General features: G+C 41.5%; 1 protein-coding gene across 1 annotated transcript in view; it reads right to left on the bottom strand.

Moving 5' to 3' along the window:
• Positions 1–21,723, bottom strand: part of CATSPERB (cation channel sperm associated auxiliary subunit beta) — a 97,760-nt gene that overhangs the window by 61,829 nt on the left and 14,208 nt on the right. The window contains exons 5-12 of the mRNA XM_049770724.1: positions 18,641–18,736; positions 13,143–13,292; positions 5,686–5,781; positions 5,443–5,561; positions 3,057–3,089; positions 1,407–1,473; positions 812–858; positions 276–442 (exon numbers count right to left, since the gene is read on the bottom strand). Of these exons, the coding sequence (XP_049626681.1) occupies positions 276–442; positions 812–858; positions 1,407–1,473; positions 3,057–3,089; positions 5,443–5,561; positions 5,686–5,781; positions 13,143–13,292; positions 18,641–18,736 (775 nt within the window). The remainder of the gene's footprint in view (positions 1–275; positions 443–811; positions 859–1,406; positions 1,474–3,056; positions 3,090–5,442; positions 5,562–5,685; positions 5,782–13,142; positions 13,293–18,640; positions 18,737–21,723) is intronic.

Genomic DNA, 21,723 nt, shown 5'->3' with positions numbered 1-21,723 from the left:
AGAAATCACTCCTGGCAGGCTCAGGGACCATATGAGATGCCAGGGATCGAACCCAAGCTAGCTGTGTGTAAGGCAAATGCCCTCCCCGCTATTGCTTTGGCCTCAGCATTGTATTTTCAACGGCCATCAAATTCAATGAACAAATAGAGGCAAAACAAATTTATTTGTGTCTTCCAGGATACTTTTCCTAGAGCCGATTTTTATCATCGGGGATTGCCAGAGAGAACAAGAACTTGGATAGAATGAGTAGCTTCTTGGAGTCCAGGGCAATCCCTAGGGACTGTGTTCTTACCTTTCTGAATACGAGGGAGACCCCAGATCTTTGGTCTTGGTCCACAAGAAAGGCTATTACTTTGGGGAGAGGAGGTTTCAGTTGTAACTCCCGAGGTAAGCAGGGTAACCATTCAACAAATGGGTCTTTACTATAAAAACAAGAGCTTGACTGCAGAAAAGAAAAAGGGCAAGTTAATGAGGGTCTTGTCAAAGAAGACCTCATTCACTTCTTAGGCAAGTAAATGGATGAGTGTGAGGGTGGTTTGGACTGATCACAGAAAGGAGTTCTCCATCTTTAATACCTGAGCTGTTCTCTTGGTGCCAGGAAGCCTAAACCTACCCAAAGGCTCTCCTCCTGGCCTAGATCATTTTCCCAAAGCCACACTGTAGATCCAGTTTGAACTAATTAGGTCATTGCCAAGGACTCCAAGCAGAGGCACCAGAAGACCAACTGCCCACCATTGTCCCTGTTACTACTAACCCACGAAATTACACCCCAGCAATATATTCTTACCTTTTAGAATATTTAATACCATACCTCACTCAGGGTTTTGTTTCTGTCAAAGGTGATACTAACATAGTCAGCTGTAAAACAAGAAGATCAGAAATGACAGACTAGCGTTGGTTCCTTAATGTCTATTCATGAGAATAAATAAAGTCTATTCAAAAGCATGAGTTCTATTCAAAAGCTATGTTCTAGTACCTGTAACATGCATGTCATTTCTCAAATGTAAATCAAAACCTTCCTCTTTTCTTATTTTTTTGGGGAAACCCAGCCTTCAAATGGTGCTCAAATGGTTTGGGATTCTTCTTTGTAATTTTTATGTAAAGAGATGGGGGTTCAATGTGGGTCGAAGAATGTGGTGCTGCTTGTGGTTCGGGGGGATGACCTGGATTACCTCATCAGTGCTCTGGGCCTCCAAGGATACACCAAGTGATTTTGGGAGACCATGTGATACCAGGGATTGGACTAGGTTTGGCCACATACAAGGCAAACATCTTAACTCCTGTGTTACTTCTTCAAGCAATCCTCTTTAAAGAAAAACTTATACAAGAGGATTTATCCTTAACTTTTATTCCTTTAAGTTCTTTTTTTAAAAAGAAAAAACTTTTAACTTCTCTTTAAAATTTACCTTCAAAGCGCTCTTTGTTAGCAAGACATCTTTCAGTATACCACAACTTTCCTTTGAGGAAGTCATTCTAAAGAAATGAACACAAATATCACAAATATATAGATTTTATGAGAATAAAATTTTTTTACTGTAACAGTTCAGGAATGTGAGAAAGACATAGAAAATATGTATCAAAATAAATATCAAAAATATGTGAAGAGGGGCCGGGCGGTGGCGCTGGAGGTAAGGTGCCTGCCTTTCCTGCGCTAGCCTAGGACGGACCGCGGTTCGATCCCCCGGCGTCCCATATGGTCCCCCAAGAAGCCAGGAGCAACTTCTGAGCGCATAGCCAGGAGTAACCCCTGAGCGTCACAGGGTGTGGCCCAAAAACCAAAAAAAAAAAAATATGTGAAGAAAGAACAAGAACTAGAATGTTTTATGTTTTGGCTTTTGGGTCATGCCTGAAGATGGTTAGGGGTTACTCCTGGCTCTGCACCTCTAGCAATGCTCTGGGGACCATATGGAATGATGGAGTCAAACTCAGGTCAGATGCATGCAAGGCAAGTAAGTGCCTTACCTTCTGTGCTATCGCTCTTGTTCTAGAATGTACTATTTGACCAACTTCTAGAAAGGGACTAAACTATACACATTTCCAAGCACCCAGAATAAGTCAGTTGTAGAACACTTGTCTTGAGTCTTGCAAGTATGAAGCTGCAAATTCAATTCGTGGCATAGTCCCTCCACCCACCCACCCACACCAAGGGTCAGTCCAGTGATGGGTTTATTCCATAATTCCTGTTTAGAACCTTAAGAATAAAGATTTATTTATCTTTGTTGGGTTAATTTTAACTTGAACATTCAAGTTGACTATACACTTGACAGTTCTCTAACAAATTCTCAAACTATTCCCCATATCAATTCTACTACAAACAAGAAACTTAAAAGGCTAATTATCCACAGAAAAAGAGCCTCTTTCCTCCTGATTTTATCGTCTAGACGTTCAGCCCCACCTCATGTCTAGACACAAAATTTATAACAGATTTTTTTGTTGTTGGTGTTCACCCTTTTCAGGCTTTCGAGCAAATATTTTACTAAGTGCCTGCCTTGCCCCAGGAGATCCTGAAGTGGAGAAGACAGAAAAGAGCTGCCTCTCAGGAGCCTAGAGCACACATTCCAGTTCTAGCCTGGCTCTACACCCCTCTCCTTCATGGAGTCTGGGCTGGAACACTCTCCTGGTGTCTTATCGAGGTGCATTTCTTTTCTCCACCCTCATTCTTGACGAATGCAGAGTAAATTTCAGAATTTTAGGCTGATAGTTCTCCCTGCCCTGTTTAAGTAGTGTCAATAGATTTCATATGTCTGGCTTTTTGAGGTTAGAAGGAATTTTTTTTTTTAATGTCTGGCAAGTGGTTGGAGAAATAACAATAGGGGGTAAGGCTCTTGCCTTATACAAGCTAATCCAGGTTCAATCTACAACACCACATATGGTCCCTAGAGCATAGTCTGGAGCGAACCCTTGAGTGCAGAGCCAGGAGGAAGGCCTGAATACTTCGAGGTGTGATCCCCATACACAAAGAAAATAACAACATAATAATAGGGAAAAAAAAGTTCTATTTCATTTCTTAGGTCACCAGGTCACTCACACACTTCTAGAAATGAAAAGAATCTTACCCTTTCAAAACCGCAAAATTCTATCTTTGCAAACTAGAAGGTGAAAAAGAAAAGAAACTTTGATTTATCTTTTTTTGTATAGCAGAGGGCACAACAATTTAAACTATACTAAAGGAAATGAAGTGCTAGTTATCTAAGGTAAAATATAGCTACTGCTATATCTTACAATTAAAGGAAGAACACTTAATTTTCAGAGGCTAAAAGCTTAGAGGAAGAAGCCAACAGAGGGAATATTTTCTAGGCTGCTCCTTCATCTCTGCAATGCACACTCTGGTTTCCCAAGCATGGCAGTGACAGGCCACTATCATAGATGAAAAATTGATATTGATGTCACAGTTTTGGGATGGATATATGATGACTATAAATATCCTGGCTGAACATAAAAATACACCTTGAACTCTGGATTATATGAGACTGGTACCATGCTAGGTGTACAAAAAGCAAACTCAGAAACAGCAATTCATCCAAGGACATTCTTGTTGATGGACATTTGAGCTGTCTGTGCCGGTGGTCTCAGCAAGGGGCTTTGTGGCTCAGAAGAGGTCTACAAAGGATATCTGCAAATTCTCTTTCTCTGTGTCTAACATTATATCATTTTAGGGACCCCAGAATGTAGGTCTACAAAACTTGCATTTCTACCATATCTAGGGGATTGCCCCTTCACTCCTTACTTTGCTTCTATATTTGCTTTATTTATTTATTTATTATTTATTTATTTTGCTTTATTAATCAATATGTTAGTTTTAGAGAGGATGTTGGATAAAAATGCTATATGTATATATATATATATATATTTTTTTTTTTTTTTGGCTACTCTTGGTGATGCTCAGGGGTTACTCTTGGCTATGCACTCAGAAATCACTCCTGGCTTAGGGGACCATATGCTCTGGTCCACAAATATTATTTTAAATTGTTTAAGTGGAGGAGTTAAGAAGTGTGTGAGGGACCAAAGCAGTAGTACAGTGGGTAGGGCATTGGCCTTGCATGTGGCTGACCTGGGATTTATCCCTGGCATTCCATATGGTCCCTTAAATCTTCCAGGACTAACCCCTGAGCATTACTGGGCATGGCTTCATTCCTTAAAAAAGAAGTGTATAGGGGCCGGAGAGATAGCATGGAGGTAAGGCGTTTACCTTTCATGCAGAAGGTCATTGGTTCGAATCCCGGCGTCCCATATGGTCCCCCGTGCCTGCCAGGCGCAATTTCTGAGCACGGAGCCAGGAAAAACCCCTGAGCACTGTCGGGTGTGACCCAAAACCCCCCCACACACACAAAAAGAAGTGTATGTGAACACACACATACATACTCCACACATACACTTACATGCACAGAAATAAAGTATGTAGAGATGGCTGGAAATATGGCACAGGTACTTAAAGCAATAATGCATATGCTTTGCTTGCAGCTGACACAAGTGTGATCTCTGATATTCCATAAGATCCCCTGAGTCTAGCTAGGATTGCAGGGGTCTCAAACTCGTGGCCCGCGGGCCATTTACAGTCCTCTGTACAACATTTTGTGGCCCTGCCCTAGAGGAATCTTTTTCTGTTTTGTTTTGTTTTAGTTGTTTGGGTCACACACCCCAATGTTCAAAGCTTACTACTCACTTTGCACTCAAGGATCACCCCGACTTTGCCTCCTGTGGCCCCCAGGTAAATTGAGTTTGAGATCCCTGGTAGAGTTAGGGTTAGGGTTATAAATAGGGGTCATTAGTGGCAGGAACATTACACTGGTGAAGGGCGGTATAAATTCAATGACTGAAGCTATGAATATTTTGTAACCAAAGTGTTTAAATAAATTCTTGTCAAAAATAAATGAAAAGTTGTGATATCTGGATCTAGAATATTTTGTTGTTATTTTGAGCCATACCTGGTGATGCTCAGGAATCACACCTGGTGAACTCAGAGGACCATCTAAGATGCCAGGGTTGAACTCAGGCCAGCCATTTGCAAGGCAAGTACCCTATCTTCTATACTAACACTGTGATCCTAAGAAAGTTTTGTTTTGTTTTGGGGCCACACCTGGAGGTGCTCAGGGGTCATTTCTGGTGGTGCTTGGGATACCATATGGGATTCCAGGGATTGAACTTGGGTTGGCCATGTGCAAGACAAACACCCTACCTAGTGGGAATAGAACTGGGGTCAGCTGCATATAAGGTAAGTAAGTGCATACATTATCTGCTGTGCTATCTTTCTGGTCCCTATTTGACTTTCTGTAAAAGAAAGAAGCATTTTATTTTTAAAATAGATCACACCGAACTCAATAGTTTTACACCAATTTATAGATAATAGTTTTCCACCATATCCAATAGTTGTCACCAAAGTTATTTAAGGTTAACTAGCAAAAAAAAGAAAAAAGAGGGAAAAAAAATAGGCAAATCACGTACCCCTTTACTTTGCTGTGCTGGATTACGTAGATCTTTACTTACAAAAAGACCCAAAGAGGTAAGGATCAGTAAAAACCTATTTGTTAAAACCAAGTCCACCAGTGTCAGTCCAAGTCCTTCTGCAGAGGGAAAGGACACCATGAGTGGTAAGGGAAGGAAAAGAGAAACTCTGTAGCAAAGCAAAGATGCTTGATAAATACAGATAAAGTGTTGATGAAAATGAAGGCATGTTAGCGAGATTACCTTCTCCGACAATAGCATAGATATTCTCTGACAGATTATGCCACGTGATGTCTTGAGTATCCCAAAATCCAGAGAAGGTGAGGCCCAAGTACACACCTGTTGGAAGACAAAAGAAAAGAGGACTAGACAGCTTGACAGAGAAGCAGATCAACTCTGCAGCACTGGGTCTTAAGGGGCACAAGTCACCTGACCTTACTTCTAGCTCATTCTCCTTTAAGATTTCTACTACATGTAGACGCTCACATGCCCCGGAAAGATGGAGTAACTGGAGGTAACTCCATAAGATGTTAGCCAGCCATTTGGTTTAATGGTTGAAAAATTCCTTTTTTATAATGAAGGGGACTGAAAGTTGCCACACACACACACACACACACACACCCACAAAGATGTCACTGATCATAAAGATGGTTTGGTTCTGGAGGAATGGACAAACTCAAGAATAGTACTCTGACCTGCCCTTTGGGGGAATGAAAGCAGGGCAGGAATTTCCCCTTGGGAAGTCCCCCCATACCCATTCTTGGAAGTCCCCATATGCATGTCTCAATATTTGGATCAACAGACCACAAACGATGATTTTTTTTTCCTTTGGTTTTTGGGTCACACCTGGCGCTGCTCAGGGGTTACTCCTGGCTCTGCTCAGAAATAGCTCTTGGCAGTCTCAGGGACCATATGGGATGCCAGGATTCGAACCACCATCCATCTGGATAGGCTGTGTGCAAGGCAAACACCTTACAGCTGTGCTCTATGGCCCCCACAAACAATGTTTTTATTTTTAATTTTTACTAAAAATGTTCAAGGACTGCCAACTTAACTACAGTAACAGCAATAGACAAGGGACAAAATGAAAACTGTAAATTCTAAAAGAAAAGAAATGGCTTTATTAATGTGCATAATTGAACTTTGGAAAATAAGAAAAACACTGAGATGTCCTCAGGAGAAACTGGGAAAAGGAGATGAGTATATATTGTTTTTATTCCTTGGATTAAACTCTAATTTTTTTTAAAAAAATACTTTATTCTTTAAAATTACAAACATGTTTGCAGTTGGGCTTCAGTCATAAAAAGAACAGCCCCCTTCACCTATGCATCATTACCACCGCCAATGTAAAATCACCCCATGCACTGTACCTCCAGCCTCAGGTGAACGAATCTGAATCAGGGTTGCACAAGAAACAATCCAGATCAGACTGAGGGTGAAACATGTGCAGTCTGGCAGTCTTCTACCGAGTGTGGAGTTCCTGCTGCCTGTCAGAACTACCCTTTTTATTTAGTGAGGCAGTAAACCCACTGAGGTTTACAAATAAGACAATCTCTGGGGGGTAAATCCAAGTTGTAAACAAACATACAAAGAAACCAGGAATGGTCTTTGTTTTAGGTAAAATAAGGTGTAACCCAACACACCAATACATATATATGTATATGTATTGTTTTAATAATTACTTTATTTAAGAATCATGGTTACAAAATTGTTCATGATTGAGCTTCAAACAATATTCACCTCCTTCACTATTGCATGTTTCCTGTCACCAATGTCCTCAATATCCCTCCTACCTTCCTCCCTGCCTACCTTTGGGGTGAGATTTCATTTCTTTCTCTTCTTATACTCTCCTTTTTGACACTATGGATTGCACTGTTGTTAATAAAGGGGTACCATGTACATCACTCTATCCCCTTTCAGCACTCGTTTTTGTCCAGAGTGAACAATTTCAATTATAGTTCTCATACTCTACCCTAACTGCAACACAGGTCTTTGTGGCAAGCTTCCTGCCATAGACTGGTTCTTCTGGAACTCATCTCTATTGTCTCTAGATACTATTACTATACTATTTATTTTTTTCTTTCTTTTTTTTTTTTTGGGGTCATACCTGGCAGCACTCAGGGGTTACTCCTGGCTCTACAATCAGAAATTGCACCTGGCAGGGTCGGGGGACCATATGGCATGCCAGGATTTGAACCACCATTCTTCTGTATGCAAGGCAAATGCCCTAACTTTATGCTATCTCTCCGGCCCCTATTATTATACTATTTTTTATTTTTCTTATAACACACACAAAAATGAGATTATTCTATGTCTATTCCTTTCCTTCTCATCATTTCCCTCAGCATAATAATAATCTCCATATCCATCCACGTATAAGTCAATTTCATGACTTCATTTTCCCTAAAAGCTGCATAGTATTCCATTGTGTGGATGTACCACAGTTTCTTTAGCCACTCTTCAGTTCTCACACACTTGGGTTGTTTCCAGATTCTGACTATTGTAAATGGCACTGCGACAAACATAGAAATGCAGAGGGCTTTTCTGCATGATGTTATTGGGTTCCTAGGGTATATTTCTAGGAGTGGTATTGTTGGATCAAATGGAAGCTCAATTTCTATTTTTTTTTTGAGGATATCCGTATTATTTTCCAAAAAGCCTGACCCAGTTCACATTCCTACCAGTAGTGAATGAAAGTCAAGGAGATGGGCATATATTGGCAATACTTGGCAGCACTGTATCTTGATCTCATCTTTCCAGGGAACTTTGGGGATCATTTGTGTTTTCCACGTGGAATGTTAATTTAGCCAACAGGTACAGCAATAGAAGAGTGCAGGGAATCAAAAGTACATGCTCTATTTCCAAAAAGTAAAGATAGGGCCTTTCCCATTGTGAAGTAAGGGTTTTAACTCCTGGTTCTTTCTTCAGTAGAGAAAGATGCGGATGAAAGTAGCCTTCTCTTCTATCTTCTTCAATGCTATTCTGGCTCTGTAGATTTCGTAGATGATGTTATTCTCAATGGGGACAATGAGGGGCAATTAGTATGATGCCACAATACCAGACTTCCCTCAGACCAGAAGGATTTAATGAAGAACTAAGGATTTACCTCTCTTCCCCAATGTCATTAGACTGAAACAAAATTAAGGCCATTCTTGAAAACAAGCTACTGTGTCAAGTCAGACTCCAACAGACAGTGTTATCAAGAGTCAGAACTCTATTTAAATGGACAGAGGAAACTCACTGGCATTTTTCTGGCCAACAGAGACAACATTTATTTTTTAACACTTGGGAAAATCGCTGGAAGAAGGAGGAAGGTTATCACTTCAGGGTCTGTGAATCAGTCTAATGGAAAAAAGTGCTGACTGCAGCCTTTAGTAAAAGGGATCACACCGAGGATAGATCCTGGTAACAGCACCATCCTCGAACATTTGAGAACAAGAATAGGAAATAAAGAAAATGGAGAGACAGTACCAGGCTGAAGGCATTGGCCTTGGCATTTGTCTATGTTGACAGCAACCTTGGTTCAAATTCCTGGCACCACATATGGCCCGTCCAGCACTGCTAGGGGTCCCTCTTGAGCACAGAGCCAGGAACAGCTCCTGAATACAAACATTCCTCTCCTTCCCCAGAGGAACATTGTGTTCTAGTGCTGGGGAGAAAACCTGAGGTCTTAAGCATATATCTGGTTGTGTAAGATCCTGTGTGATGGTGGTGGCCCTGGTGTCTCCCAAGCATCAGAGTCTGAGCCCTCCTGGTCAAGGAGTGACCCCCTTCCCCAAATGATTTTATCTTTATCTTTGTGTAATTAGATATTACCTGGGACAAACTCTGAGAGAGAGAGAGAGAGAGAGAGAGAGAGAGAGAGAGAGAGAGAGAGAGAGAGAGAGAGAGAGAGAGAGAGAGAGAGAGAGAGAGAGAGGTGATTGAAATTGAAATTTCTGAAACAGACTTGCTATGCTTGAGATGCTCATTAGACCTCAAGAGGAAAGATAAACTAGCAATTGAACATAGGAGTTGAGTTTCAAAGCATAGTCCAGCTCCAGAAGCGATAGTTGAGGAATCATCCACCTGAAGGTGGCAGCACTAGCACGAGACTTAATTTCAGTTTCAGGAAGAAGTGCCACAGTGAGGGAGGGCCTGGATGAACAGAGCTTGCCCTAGAAAAAGAAGGTGTCCTAGAAGATAGAGAAGGAGCTAGTGAGGAAAGAAAAACAAACAAAAACCAAAACCTAGAAAGATAATGGGCGAGGGAGAGAGCTCAGTGGCTGAGTACAGGCTTTGTGTGAACAAAACCCTATGAAATCTGAGTCATAGTGTCCTATTCAGACACACGTGTGCAAGTCCATATACATGCACAAGTATCACAACTATCGACACTGATGCTTGTGGCCGAGCTGGGGAAAAATTGTTTCCACAATTCTTGACCTATGCTTTGAAATTGCCCACAAAAAAACGGGGCAATATCTGTTTTGGAACGAAAATAAAATGCCAAGTGGGAAAGGCAGCATCCTGGACAGGAAAATCTCTGCATGGAAAGAAACAGAAAAAGGGAAGTGAGAGCAGCTGAGAGGAGAGTTGTCTTTAGCTGGGCTGATGAGGGGCAGGTCTAGGAGGGGTTTGTGGCCTGAAGAGCCAGTGTAGAGACACCTCCACGCTCATCATTGTGAGTGTGGACAACAGCAAGGACACCCTGCTGGATCAGGTGCTGATGATATGGGAGAGAAAAAGGAGACTTGCCAGAAAAATCCAAAACACAAGGGGTGAGACGGGGACTTTGGGAAGCCTCAGGGACACCTCTCGCAGAGCAACCAGTGTAGATGTCATATCTGTGAGGACAAAGAGGAACAGGATGTGGACCTGCAGGTGCAGCCAACATAGGACTCCTAGGAAGCCCCTAGAGTTTCCACATGAGGCATGGGTTAAAGGCACAGCTGAGAGCAGCAAGGAAAAAGGGGTGAGGGAGAGGCGTGCTGTGGCCAGTGGTGTGAGAAGGTCACGTAGCAGAAAGGGAAAATAAACATTCCAGGGGACAGAGGATTCTGGGGATGCTAAGTACCCTCTTGAGCTCTGCAGTCATGGATTTATAGTATGGCCAAGTCAATGGAATTTTAAACTCAGATTGATGTGAAAAAAATTTTCCCTTCTAGTAATAGTCTGATTTCCTAAGTTAGGAGTCTAAATGATTTTGTTTTGTTTGGGGGCTAAAGCCCAGCTGTGCTCAGGGATCTTTTCTGGTTGACTTAGGAACCATCTGGGGTGCCAAGGATCAAAACTGCATGCAAGGCAAATGCCCTACCCACTGTATTATCTTCCCAGAGTCATGATTCTAACTAGTGGTGAGTGAGAGACAAAGGCAATATGGCAGAATTCATAAAGATATGCTATGGAAACCGTGGGGAGAAATAAAGAAAAGAAGCATGTTGGAATGTGAAAATGTAGAAAAGATGACTTATTGTGAAGCCCCAGAGTATCAAATCAATTTTGGGGTGTGTAGTTAAGAGCAGCCTGAAAAACAGGAGTTGTGGGTGGAATGTAAAAGGATGGTCATGGAGGTTTGGATGATAAAATGGCCCACTGGAGACACAAGGTCAAGAATATAGAAAGATGGAAGATGATTGAAGGAATGGAGATCTTAAAGCTGAGCAGTGAGGGCTTATCTCTGGATGTTGAAGTCACCAACAGCAAAAATAGGGTGGAGGTATCAGAGAGAAAGCTCAAAGGGCATAGAACCTGTTTTGCATCCAGCTTCAATCATTAGTACTATAGGGTCATTCAAACATTATCGGGAGACCAAGATAGAATAGTGCCTTAGTACTGCTATGATGAGGTAAACCATCAAATAATAATATAATGGTAATAATGATAAGGATATTACTAAAGTAGAGAGGGAGATAGGGGACCAGAGGCTAACCTCATGCATGAGTGCTTGGAAGGTCATCACAGATGCTGCCAACCAATATATTGGTGAGAGAGAGAAAATATGAAATCACAGAAATTGGGAATGTGATCCTTAACCACTGTCCTATCTTTCCAGCCTCCAACCCTATTTCCCCTGTCAACCCTAGAGGCCTTGTCATTTCTGACTTTGTTCTTTGGGCGCCAGGCTAGAGCTCCTCCTTTGTCTACAAACATTGCATACCAATGCCTTTATTATTATTATTATTATTATTATTATTATTATTATTATTATTATTTTTGGGTGACACTCAGGGGTTACTCTTGGCTATGTGCTCAGAAATCGCTCCCGTCTTGGGGGACCATATGGGTCACCAGGGGATCGAACTGCTCTCTGTCCCAGGTTAGTGCGTGCAAGGCAAGCGCTCTACCGTTTGCACCACCGCTCCGGCCCCAACCAATGCCTGCCTTAAGCTCTGTGAACCACAGCGAGGATGTCCTTCCCCTCATGATCAATCCTTAGCTAGGATAGTCTCAAATAGTTCAGCCTCTGTTGCTGGAGACAAGAACTAGCTTCAGCAACCTTCTCTTTCTATAAGGCTCCCTTGCCCCCAGCTGGCCCCAAGCACTTTAATCCATAAAGAAGTCCCATTTTGTCAAGCTACCAGTACTTAAACTGCAGTTCCTGGAAGGCCCAAGTCCAGCGATGGCGAACCTGTGGCACGAGAAGGCCTTGCAGCTGGCACTCCGGAAGTTCCGCAATTAAGATATGCGGCACGGCGGGAGGCGAGTGTGCTGGTGTCTGCTTTGCAGCTCACCTGGCAACAGGGCCGGACTGGCCATTGGGAGGACATGCTGGCACTTTGAGGAAATTCTTTGGTTTTGTGCAGCAGTTTGGGCACTCGGGCTCAAAAAAGTTAGTCATCACTGCCCTAGTCTGTCCTTTGATGATGTCATTGTTCATTAATTTTTATCTCACATATATCTACCTATGTACATGTATATACAATGCATCTTGCAACTGATTTTTTTTTTGTTTTCTTTTGGGTTTATTCCTTGGCAGCTTAGAGGGTTTGTTGTTTTCTGGGATGATTTTAATATTACTGTCAATATTATTGATAATATTACTATCCCTCAATTTTATAGTAGTCCTTTATTTGTACTAACAGCTTTTCTGCTTACATTTAATATTTGATATGGATACATCTATAATCTATGAGAAGCAAAGTTTTGATTCTTATTTTTGAAGTTGTACTTTCCCTTTATGCTCATGGATTCAGACTAGAGGAGGTTAGGAATGACCTAGGAAAAACAACTGGCATAATATGAATAGCATTTGTAATGCATAAAGGTACTATTCAATATGACAGTTGGATGGGGAAATGCATAATTCAGTTCAGTAGAACTGGGATACCTTAGAACAATACTATATACCACACATGCCAGGGTCTACAGAAGTAATCCGTCTGAATTATCTCTGGGAGGAAGCAGCATGCTAATGGTGAACAGAGAATAAGGAAATGAAGAGACAGCAAAGTCATAAGTCACAGAGAATATGTTGTGTGATGCATACTCACAGCAGATAAACAAAGCTCAGGGGACTAAATGGGATGCCAGGGAATATAGTCTAAATGCATGCAAGGCAAGTGCCCTACCCATTTACTATCTCTTTGGCCCTCATGCTTAGATATTTTTAGGAAACTTTTTTACTCAACTGTGCCAATATATTAGATTTTACTGCTAGTTAAACATCTGTTGTATACATAAGTCACTACTTCCAACATTAAAAGATACTCTGAACTTACCATTATGCTTATCATTCAAAATGTAACCAAGTAGTGCCACATCATTTGCACAAGGGCTTTTTGTCATTTTGAGACCTCTGATGAATGGGTGAACTTGGGAAATTTCATCTTCTGTCATTACAGTCCCAAGTGAATTCTGAAGAATGGGTTCTGTGAGAATAAAAGTTTTACATGTTACAAGATGGAACTCTTGAAAATGAAACATTCGCATTTGTGTTTGCCCTCAGAGCTATTCAAGAAGCTATGTCTAGGAACTCTTCCATGATTCCAAATAAATGGGCACATATGGGTCCAGAGCACAGCAGGTAAGGCATTTGACATGCATGTGGCCGACACGTGTTCAATCCCTGGCATTCCATGTGGTCCCTTGGGCACTTCCAGGAGTGATTCCTGAGCCAGTAATAACCCTTGAGCTTCGCTGGGTGTGGCTCCAAACCCAGCAGCAATGAAAGAACATTTTGTCATCAAATAAATGCAGCCATAAGTCACTGAAAGTAAAGAAATATGGTGAGGATCTGGTGAGTTGAGGGTGTAGCTGGCTCCCTGAGGTATCATAGCCTGTGTCTGCTGGCTGGCAGAATTTGGAGCTGGGTGCGGAATATAACTGCACAATCCTGAAAATTCCTCCTATGCACACATACCTCAAGGCAGACACTGTCTCTTAAATGGTTTAAGAATAGGGGAGTTATATAAAGTCCAGATTCCTGCTGAAAATCTTAGGAGGAGGCAGGAAAGTGGCTTTAAAAGGGGACCGTGAGAAGGTGCAAAGGGAGCTTGGGAGATGAGACTAGAGATATGGCAGCTGGGACAAAATGTTTCTTTGGAGATGAAAAATCAATGGAGATTTACAACGAACCCTTAACACAGCCCCGGCTGTCCCTTCCCACTGTTTCCTCCTGATATTTTCCAACAGTTCAGCCAATATCCTTAGTCTTTTGATCTCATGAGTGAAAAATCCCAGATTGACCCCTCAACACCCTTTTGCCCCTCTCCACCAGGAAGCCCTCAATTCTCTTCCTAAAATGTTTTATGGAAACTTATTTCTTACTGGCTCTTGCTAATGGACTCTGTATGAGTGAATGAGGATAGGAGCTACTATCCATGTTTCTTTGCTACATTTTTGCCAGTCTTTCCCAAGCATCACTTGGCTCCCAGTGAGCATTTAAAAGTGTTTTCTGGGCCCGGAGAGATAGCACAGCAGTGTTTGCCTTGCAAGCAGCTGATCCAGGACCAAAGGTGGTTGGTTCGAATCCCGGTGTCCCATATGGTCCCCCGTGCCTGCCAGGAGCTATTTCTGAGCAGACAGCCAGGAGTAACCCCTGAGCACCGCCAGGTGTGGCCCAAAGACCAAAAAAAAAAAAAAGTGTTTTCTGCCTATACTTTATTCATTGGCTTTGCATTGTAACGGGACTAAGAGCTGGACTCTCCTAGCATCCACAGATACCCCTGTTGTTGTGTTGTTGTGTAGGCCACATGGGTGTCCTAGTTCTTTCCACAGATTAAAATCTCATTCCTGCAGCTGCATGTGGCTTTTGAGATCTACAAACCTCAGGCTGGAGGGAGAGTTCAGAGGCCTGAGCACAAGCTCTGCATGTCAGAGGCTTGAGTTTGAGCCTTAATTCATCAGGATCCTCTGAGCACCTCCAGGAGGGATTCCCTAGTGAGTTGGAAGTTGCTTCTGAGAATCACCAAAGTGTGACACTACTCTGCAAAAAAGGTCCACTAAGTCTCACACCTCTGTGGGATTTAAGAAAAATAAAGGACTGTATGGGAATAATACCCAGAGACAATAAAGATGAAGGCTGGATGGACTAACCATGATATAAAACTTACCACAAAGAATGGTGAGTACAGTTATAGAGAAATAACTACACTAACAACTATCAAGACAATGGTAGTGAGTGAGAGAAATAGAATGCCTGTCTTGAAGACAGACAGGCGGTGGGGGAGGAGGGGGTATTGGTGGAAGGAAGGTTGCACTGGTGAAGGGTGTGTGTATGCTTTTTATGACTAAAACCCAACTACAAGCATGTTTGTAACTATGGTACCTAAATAAAGATATTTAAAAGAAAGGTCTACTAACTTGTGAAGTTCTTTATGATCATAGTTCCTCTCTTTGTACATATTTAACACAACATTCTATAATTGCTTGTTACTATTTTAGAATAGTATACAACATTCTGTGTACACCTCACTGTGTTATTGATTTAAATCTCAGATTAAAAATACTTAAAATAGGGGCTGGAGTGATAGTACAGTGGGTAGGTATGTGCCTTGCATATAGCTGACCCAGGTTTGAATCCTGGCATCCCATATGGTCTCCTAAACACTGCCAAGAGTAATTACTGAGCACAGAGCCGAAAGGAACCCCTTAGCACCAATAGGAGTGGCTCCAAAAATAAATATTTTAAATAATTTTATATTGCTCTTTTTGTACTTGAAAATAGTATGGAAGAAGACTAGAGTGTTAGCAGAGGGTTTAGAGCACATGCTTTACATGTGTCTGGACTCAGGTTGATCCCCAGAACCACATGGTTCCCCAGCACTGAAGGGTGATTGATGCTTAAGAGGCCCCTCCAGTACCCTGAGCATTGTTGAGGTGACCTGGGTAATCCCTGGAACTTCAGGATGCTCAGAACAATAATTCCAGACTCTTGAATAGAATTGTTGGCCTTGAATGACTGAGAATCCCTGGGAGTGTCTCCAGGGCCCTCTAAGCACTACTTGTGAGCATCTCCCTAAGAGCACAGAACACCACAATATCAAAACCCAGGTATGGCCCAACCAAAAAAAAAAATCAACTTTGGGTTTGGAAAAAAAAAAAAAGAAAGCACAAAATAAAAGAGGCAAATGCTATGTTTTATACCATAAACAGCAGATAGCATCCCTTTGTGTGGTTTCTAAATTTTAGAAAAATGTTCTCCCACTCCATTCTGGAGCTTGAGAAGTCACTCTGTTTCTGGATACTTCATGATTGATACATAGGGGACCATTTTCATGATTTTAGCAAAATATGTTCATTTATCCATCTTTCTCCTCTTGATAAATATTTATGGTCTCAGTTTTTCTTATTACATAATTTAGGACCCTGGGAATGTGGTTCAAGGGCTTGTGTCGGGTCCTGGGTTTGATCCCTAACATGAGCAATCCCCCTGCTACTCCATCTGGGTCACTGCCAAGACTATTTCCTCCATAAAAAAAGGGAAACGTTTAAAAATTTGTTCCTGCCCTTTGTACATATGCACTTTTTTTTTCTAGGACCCTATTTTTGTTTCTTTGGGGGCCACAACCAAAACATTCAGGGCTTACTCTTGACTCTGTGCTCAGAGATCATGCCTATTAGTGCTCAGGAATCAAATGTGGGGTGCCAGCAATCAAATCTGGTGTTAGATACATGCAAGGCAAGCTCCTTACCCTTTGTACTAGCTCTCTGGCTCTTAGGTCAGGCTTTCTTAAACTTTTTCCACTTGAAACTCCTTTTTTTCCACCCATGAAATGCAACATGGATGAGTGCTGCCAGAAACATCAGATTCATTATGTGGCTGATTTTTTTTTAATATATGTTTTTGGGAGGTGGGCTCACCTGGCTGTGCTCACGGACTTATTCCTGGCTCTGTGCTCAGAGAAAACTGTCAGGGCTTTGAGAGACTATTTGTTCTCCTAGGGATTCAACCTGGGTTGGCGGTAAGCAGAGTAAGCATTCTACCCACAGTGTTAACTTCTCCAGCCCATGTGGTTGCTTATCAATTATTTTCAAATTGGTTCTCTAGGTTACACCTTGTGGTACTTGGGAGCAACTCCAGACTCCAGTATTTAGTGATCACTTCCGGCAGTATTTGAGGACCTTGCAATGTTGGGGTATCAAACTCAAACCTCCCTTTCTCTGTAGCCAAATTTTTCATGTCCCCCATGTTGTAATTTTCATATAGGGTTATGACCCCAGCTTAAGAAGCTGGGTTTTAGAACAATTCTTGGTCCTCTGCACATCTTCCCTGGGAAGATTGTGTGGGTAGAAATTTTGGTCATACTTGGCAGTACTTTGGACTTACTCTTGGTTCTGCACTCAGGGATCACTTTGCTCAGGGAACCATATGTAGTATTGGGGACTTATGGAGTAGGCCACGAGCAAGGCAAGGGTCTCATTATCTGTCTCCATGGAGGTTAATTTATTTAAAATTTACTATTTATTTATCTTTGGTTTTTGGGCCACAGCCAGTGGTGCCCAGGGATTACTCCTGACTCTGTGCTCAGAAATCAATCCTGGCAGGCTTGGGAGATCATATGGAATGCCAGAGATCAAATCCAGATCAACAATCAATCTGGGTAAGGCAAATGCCCTACTTGCTGTGGGATTGCTCTGCCACCAGGTAGAGGTTAAATAGTGCTTATCAAGTGATAGAGGTGTCATTCTTTTTCTTAATAATACCTAAGTGATTTTACTCATGCAAAGATAGGGGAAAGACAAAATATAGACAGAGAATTGAAAAAGAAAAGTAAACAGCCAGGAGCAAAAGTGATAGTACAGCAGCTTGGGCATTTGCTTTGTACACAGCAGCCCTGGTTCAATTCCGATATTGTCCCATGAACCCTGCCAGGAGAAATTCTAGAGTGTTATGCAGGAGTAACCCCTGAGCTCATCAGATGTATCCCAAAAGCCAGAAGTCAAAAAGAAAATTTTAAACAATCATGTTCTATGGGATCCAATAAAAGCAGCTACAAATCAGAAAACTAAGAGCAGTTGAGTTGGTTTTACCAACCAATAGTAGAATTCAAAACCTTATATGAGCACTTTTTCTTGAAAAAGTACAATGGTTCTTAACTCAGTATGGGACAGAATCTTTGCAGGTAGTTTTCATAAGGAAAACAAAAGCAATGATTGATTATCTTTCATAATATTTATCAAAGATATAATAACTGATTTTCTTTTCTTTCTTTTTTTTTGGTCATGTCTGATGGTGCTCAGGGGTTGGTTACTCCTGGCTCTACATTCACTCTGACAGGCTTGGGGGACCATATGGGATGCTGGGGATCGAACTTGGGTCAGTTGCATGCAAGGCAAACATACTACCTACTGTGCTATTGCTACGACCCAATATCTGATTTTCTTGAGCTTCATTCATTATGACCTCACTAGGGTGTAGAGAAAGGAACATTTCTGTGGTGACTTGGATCCTCTGCAGATCCCAGAACAGTCACCCATATGTCTACTTTATGTATTCTCTGTATTCTGAGACTCTAAGTTTCACAAAGATTACAATCATCTCTTTAATTTTTGTCCTCTGGTACTTAACACAGTCTGGCAGGTAGCAGGTACCCGGATGTGTTGAAAGAATGATATAAAATAGACTTCACTTGGTTTTGTTTTGTTTTATGTGTTTCATGCCTAGAGGACCAAGAGGTGCCAGGGATCAACCCGGGGATCCTATCAAGAAAGCACATTCTCCAGCCCTTTGACCATCACCCTGGCTCTCTGCTTGACTTGCATCATTGGACTCTACCTCGAATTCTGTCCAACAATGTTCCTTCAGTAGTAAAAATATCTAATCCATGTTGTAGGCTGACCCTTACTAACCATTCTTCTACAGGAGCAATATCTGTTGGAAAACAAAAGATAAATGATCAGTTACTGTTTTATGTCTTGTGAATTAAAAATTGCTCTTACGAGCACACTAGTGGATCCTGATTTTTTCCTTTGCCACACAAATCAATGCTAATCATATTTTAGATCACAGTTCTCTGAGAATCATGGTGGCTTGAGTAAAAAGCATATTCTGACATGTCATGTGAAGTGGTATACATAATGTTATTTGAAAGCACACTAGGATTTATTAAAATATATAGTAAAAACTTTAGGACCGACAGTAAGATATTTCAAAATAGAAATAAGCCAAGAGTAGATATGAAATGGAAGCATAAACCATAATATGAATGAAGACAGAAAAAGAAACTATAGAAAATTAACTATCTGATGATAGATTTCAGTACTATTATATCAACAAACACATTCAATGAAAAAGGCTCATGAATACCAATGAAAAGACAAGTGCCCCATATCAGGTACAAGAATCAAGACTGTCACTTTAAAAATTGAAGTGTAGGTGGATTGAAAGCAGAAGATGGAGAGGTCATGTGTTGGGGGGGGGGCATATGTTGAGGACACCAGGGATTCCCTCCTAAGAAGGCGACAGCCTCAGGAAGGATGAGGCACTTCCAGTGGCAGCTGTGACACATGAAATGCTCTTGGTGCAATGTGAACTTACTGCTCTCCACCAGGCAGTTCTGCACAGTAAGCAAGGGTGGTAAGACTGTGTATTTTTCTACTAAAAGAGCATGAGGCGTAGCTGGGCAGTACAGAGAAGCTGGGTAGAGAATCTAAGTGACCTTTGGCTCATAGTTGGTATATGTATAACTTTTTCCAACTTTCAAATGATTAAAAGTTGAAGCCCTGAGGATCCACAGGTCTCAGATAACTTTTTTACATGTCCTGATAAAGTGAGAGATTAATGCAATGATGTGGTTGTCTCTCATACCCACATCACGTGAAGTGACTGAATATAAAGAGAAGTCTAGGTTTGTTCCTTATATTCACAATACAGTCCGATATTTTCTGAGTTTTATTCCAACTTCAGTCACTTACCACAGGCTTTAGAAAAATGGATGTTGTTGGGTTTTTTTTGTTTGTTTGTTTGTTTTTTTTTGGCCATACTCAACATTACCCTCTTGGTAATGTGTGGGGGAAACCATGCAGTGTAGGGATCAAATCTAGGGCTCTTGCGTGTGAAGCAAGCACTCCAGCCTTTTGAAGTGTCTCCATAGGCACTTTAAGTGCTTCCTGACCATCACACATGTTGATATTGACCTAAATGCTGCTCAGGGTTCAAATCAGAGTGAATGAGACTCAAGGAAAGTGTCTTAATTCCTCTATTATCTCTTGCCCTCATCAAACAATTCCTTACAATATATTCATTGGTAAGTACCATGAATGATGAAATAAAAGGATGCTACTAATTCTACAAAAATTCTCCCATAATCTCAGTTTCCCTCTTTCCAACGACTTATTTATTATTTTCTTGCTTTATTTTTCTTCAGAAAAGATCTATATACCAACACGATTTTTCTCTATAAGCTGGCATACCTATATTACCCTCGCACTGGGTTTACCTATTGTAGAGGCTCCACTTGTGGTAACCCAACCCCGGGGGAATGAGTCTAAAGTAGGGGTGCTGCAAGGATTAAGAAACCAGACAGGTATAAGAGGAGAAAAGCATGGGTCAGGGTGCTTCCAACTTTGAGGACAGAGATGTCCTCTGGTTCAATTTTTATTGACCAGACTCAATACATCTGGGGGGAAAGAACTGACTTAGTTAACAGAAAAAAAAAGTACCTATCTAATGCTAATTAGGCCTCGGTGGGTTTTTACATCTTAAAAGAATGGGTGGAAGAGAAAGCTAGGGCAAAATCTCTGTATGGGGTGGGGGGAAAGCAGGGTGTGTACTTTGTGTGTTTAGTGTGTTTGTGTGGTTAGATACTCAGGAGTTCAAAAGCTTAGAAATACAAATCAGGAGAGGAATGGAACGCTGGCCACCACCATCTGCACTTCCTTCCTCCAGTTTAACCAGTGGCCTCTTACCAAGAAGCTTTGGGTAGAAAAGATAATTTTTTTCCCTTAAAAAATGAAGGCCACTTTTTTTTTTCCCCCAACCTGAAACTCTCCACTTGAAAAGCAGACCTAGAAACTCCAGTTTTAGAACCAAGTAATATTATGACCACATAAATAAGTCAGTCAATGGGCCCCCAATTTGGTTTGGTTAACAGAGATTTCAAGACAATGTAACACTTCTGATCACATTTCTGTCTGACCCTTCCCAGTAGTCTGCATGTTTCTGCAGTGAGAAGAAGTACTACTTAACACCTCAAATCCTGGGTAATTGTAAGATGAAACTAGCTAAAAATCCCTAAACAATTCTATGAAAAATTTTTGTGAGATGTATAAGATACAGAAAGATATGGAAAAGGCTGACTGTTTTGTGAATGATGTATACAATTTAAACTTCTGATCTGAGGTTCCAGCCTTTGGTAGAGAAAAAGTAGAACAAAACTTTTGTAACCTCTCTCTCCTCTCTCTCCTCTCTCTCCTCTCTCTCTCCCTCTCTTCTCTCTCTCCTCTCTCTCTCTCCCTCTCTTCTCTCTCTCCTCTCTCTCCCTCCTCTCTCTCCTTTCTCCCCTCTCCTCTCTCTCTTCTCTCTCTCTCTCTTCTCTTTCTCTCTTCTCTCTCTGTTTCAAACAAAAAGTGTGGTAATGTAAGATAAGACTAGCTAAAACCCTAAACAAAGGTGTTCCCCCAACTTCCTCTTTCACTAAACCTTTTGATAGGTAAAAGTCCACCTGGATTACTTAACCTTGGTATGGGAACTTAGTTTGAATAAAGAAAGAAGTTCTGGGGGCTGGAGAGGATGCACAGTGGTAGGGCATTTGCCTTGCAAGCAGCCTACTTGGGAGGACCTGGGTCCAGATCTCCAGCATCCCATATGGTCCCTGAACCTGCCAGGAGTGATTTCTGAGTGCAGAGCCAGGAGTAACT

The sequence above is a fragment of the Suncus etruscus genome, chromosome 3 (assembly GCF_024139225.1).
Source record: "Suncus etruscus isolate mSunEtr1 chromosome 3, mSunEtr1.pri.cur, whole genome shotgun sequence".
NCBI classification, from domain to species: Eukaryota; Metazoa; Chordata; class Mammalia; order Eulipotyphla; family Soricidae; genus Suncus; species Suncus etruscus.
This window is presented reverse-complemented; position numbering and strand designations above follow the sequence as displayed.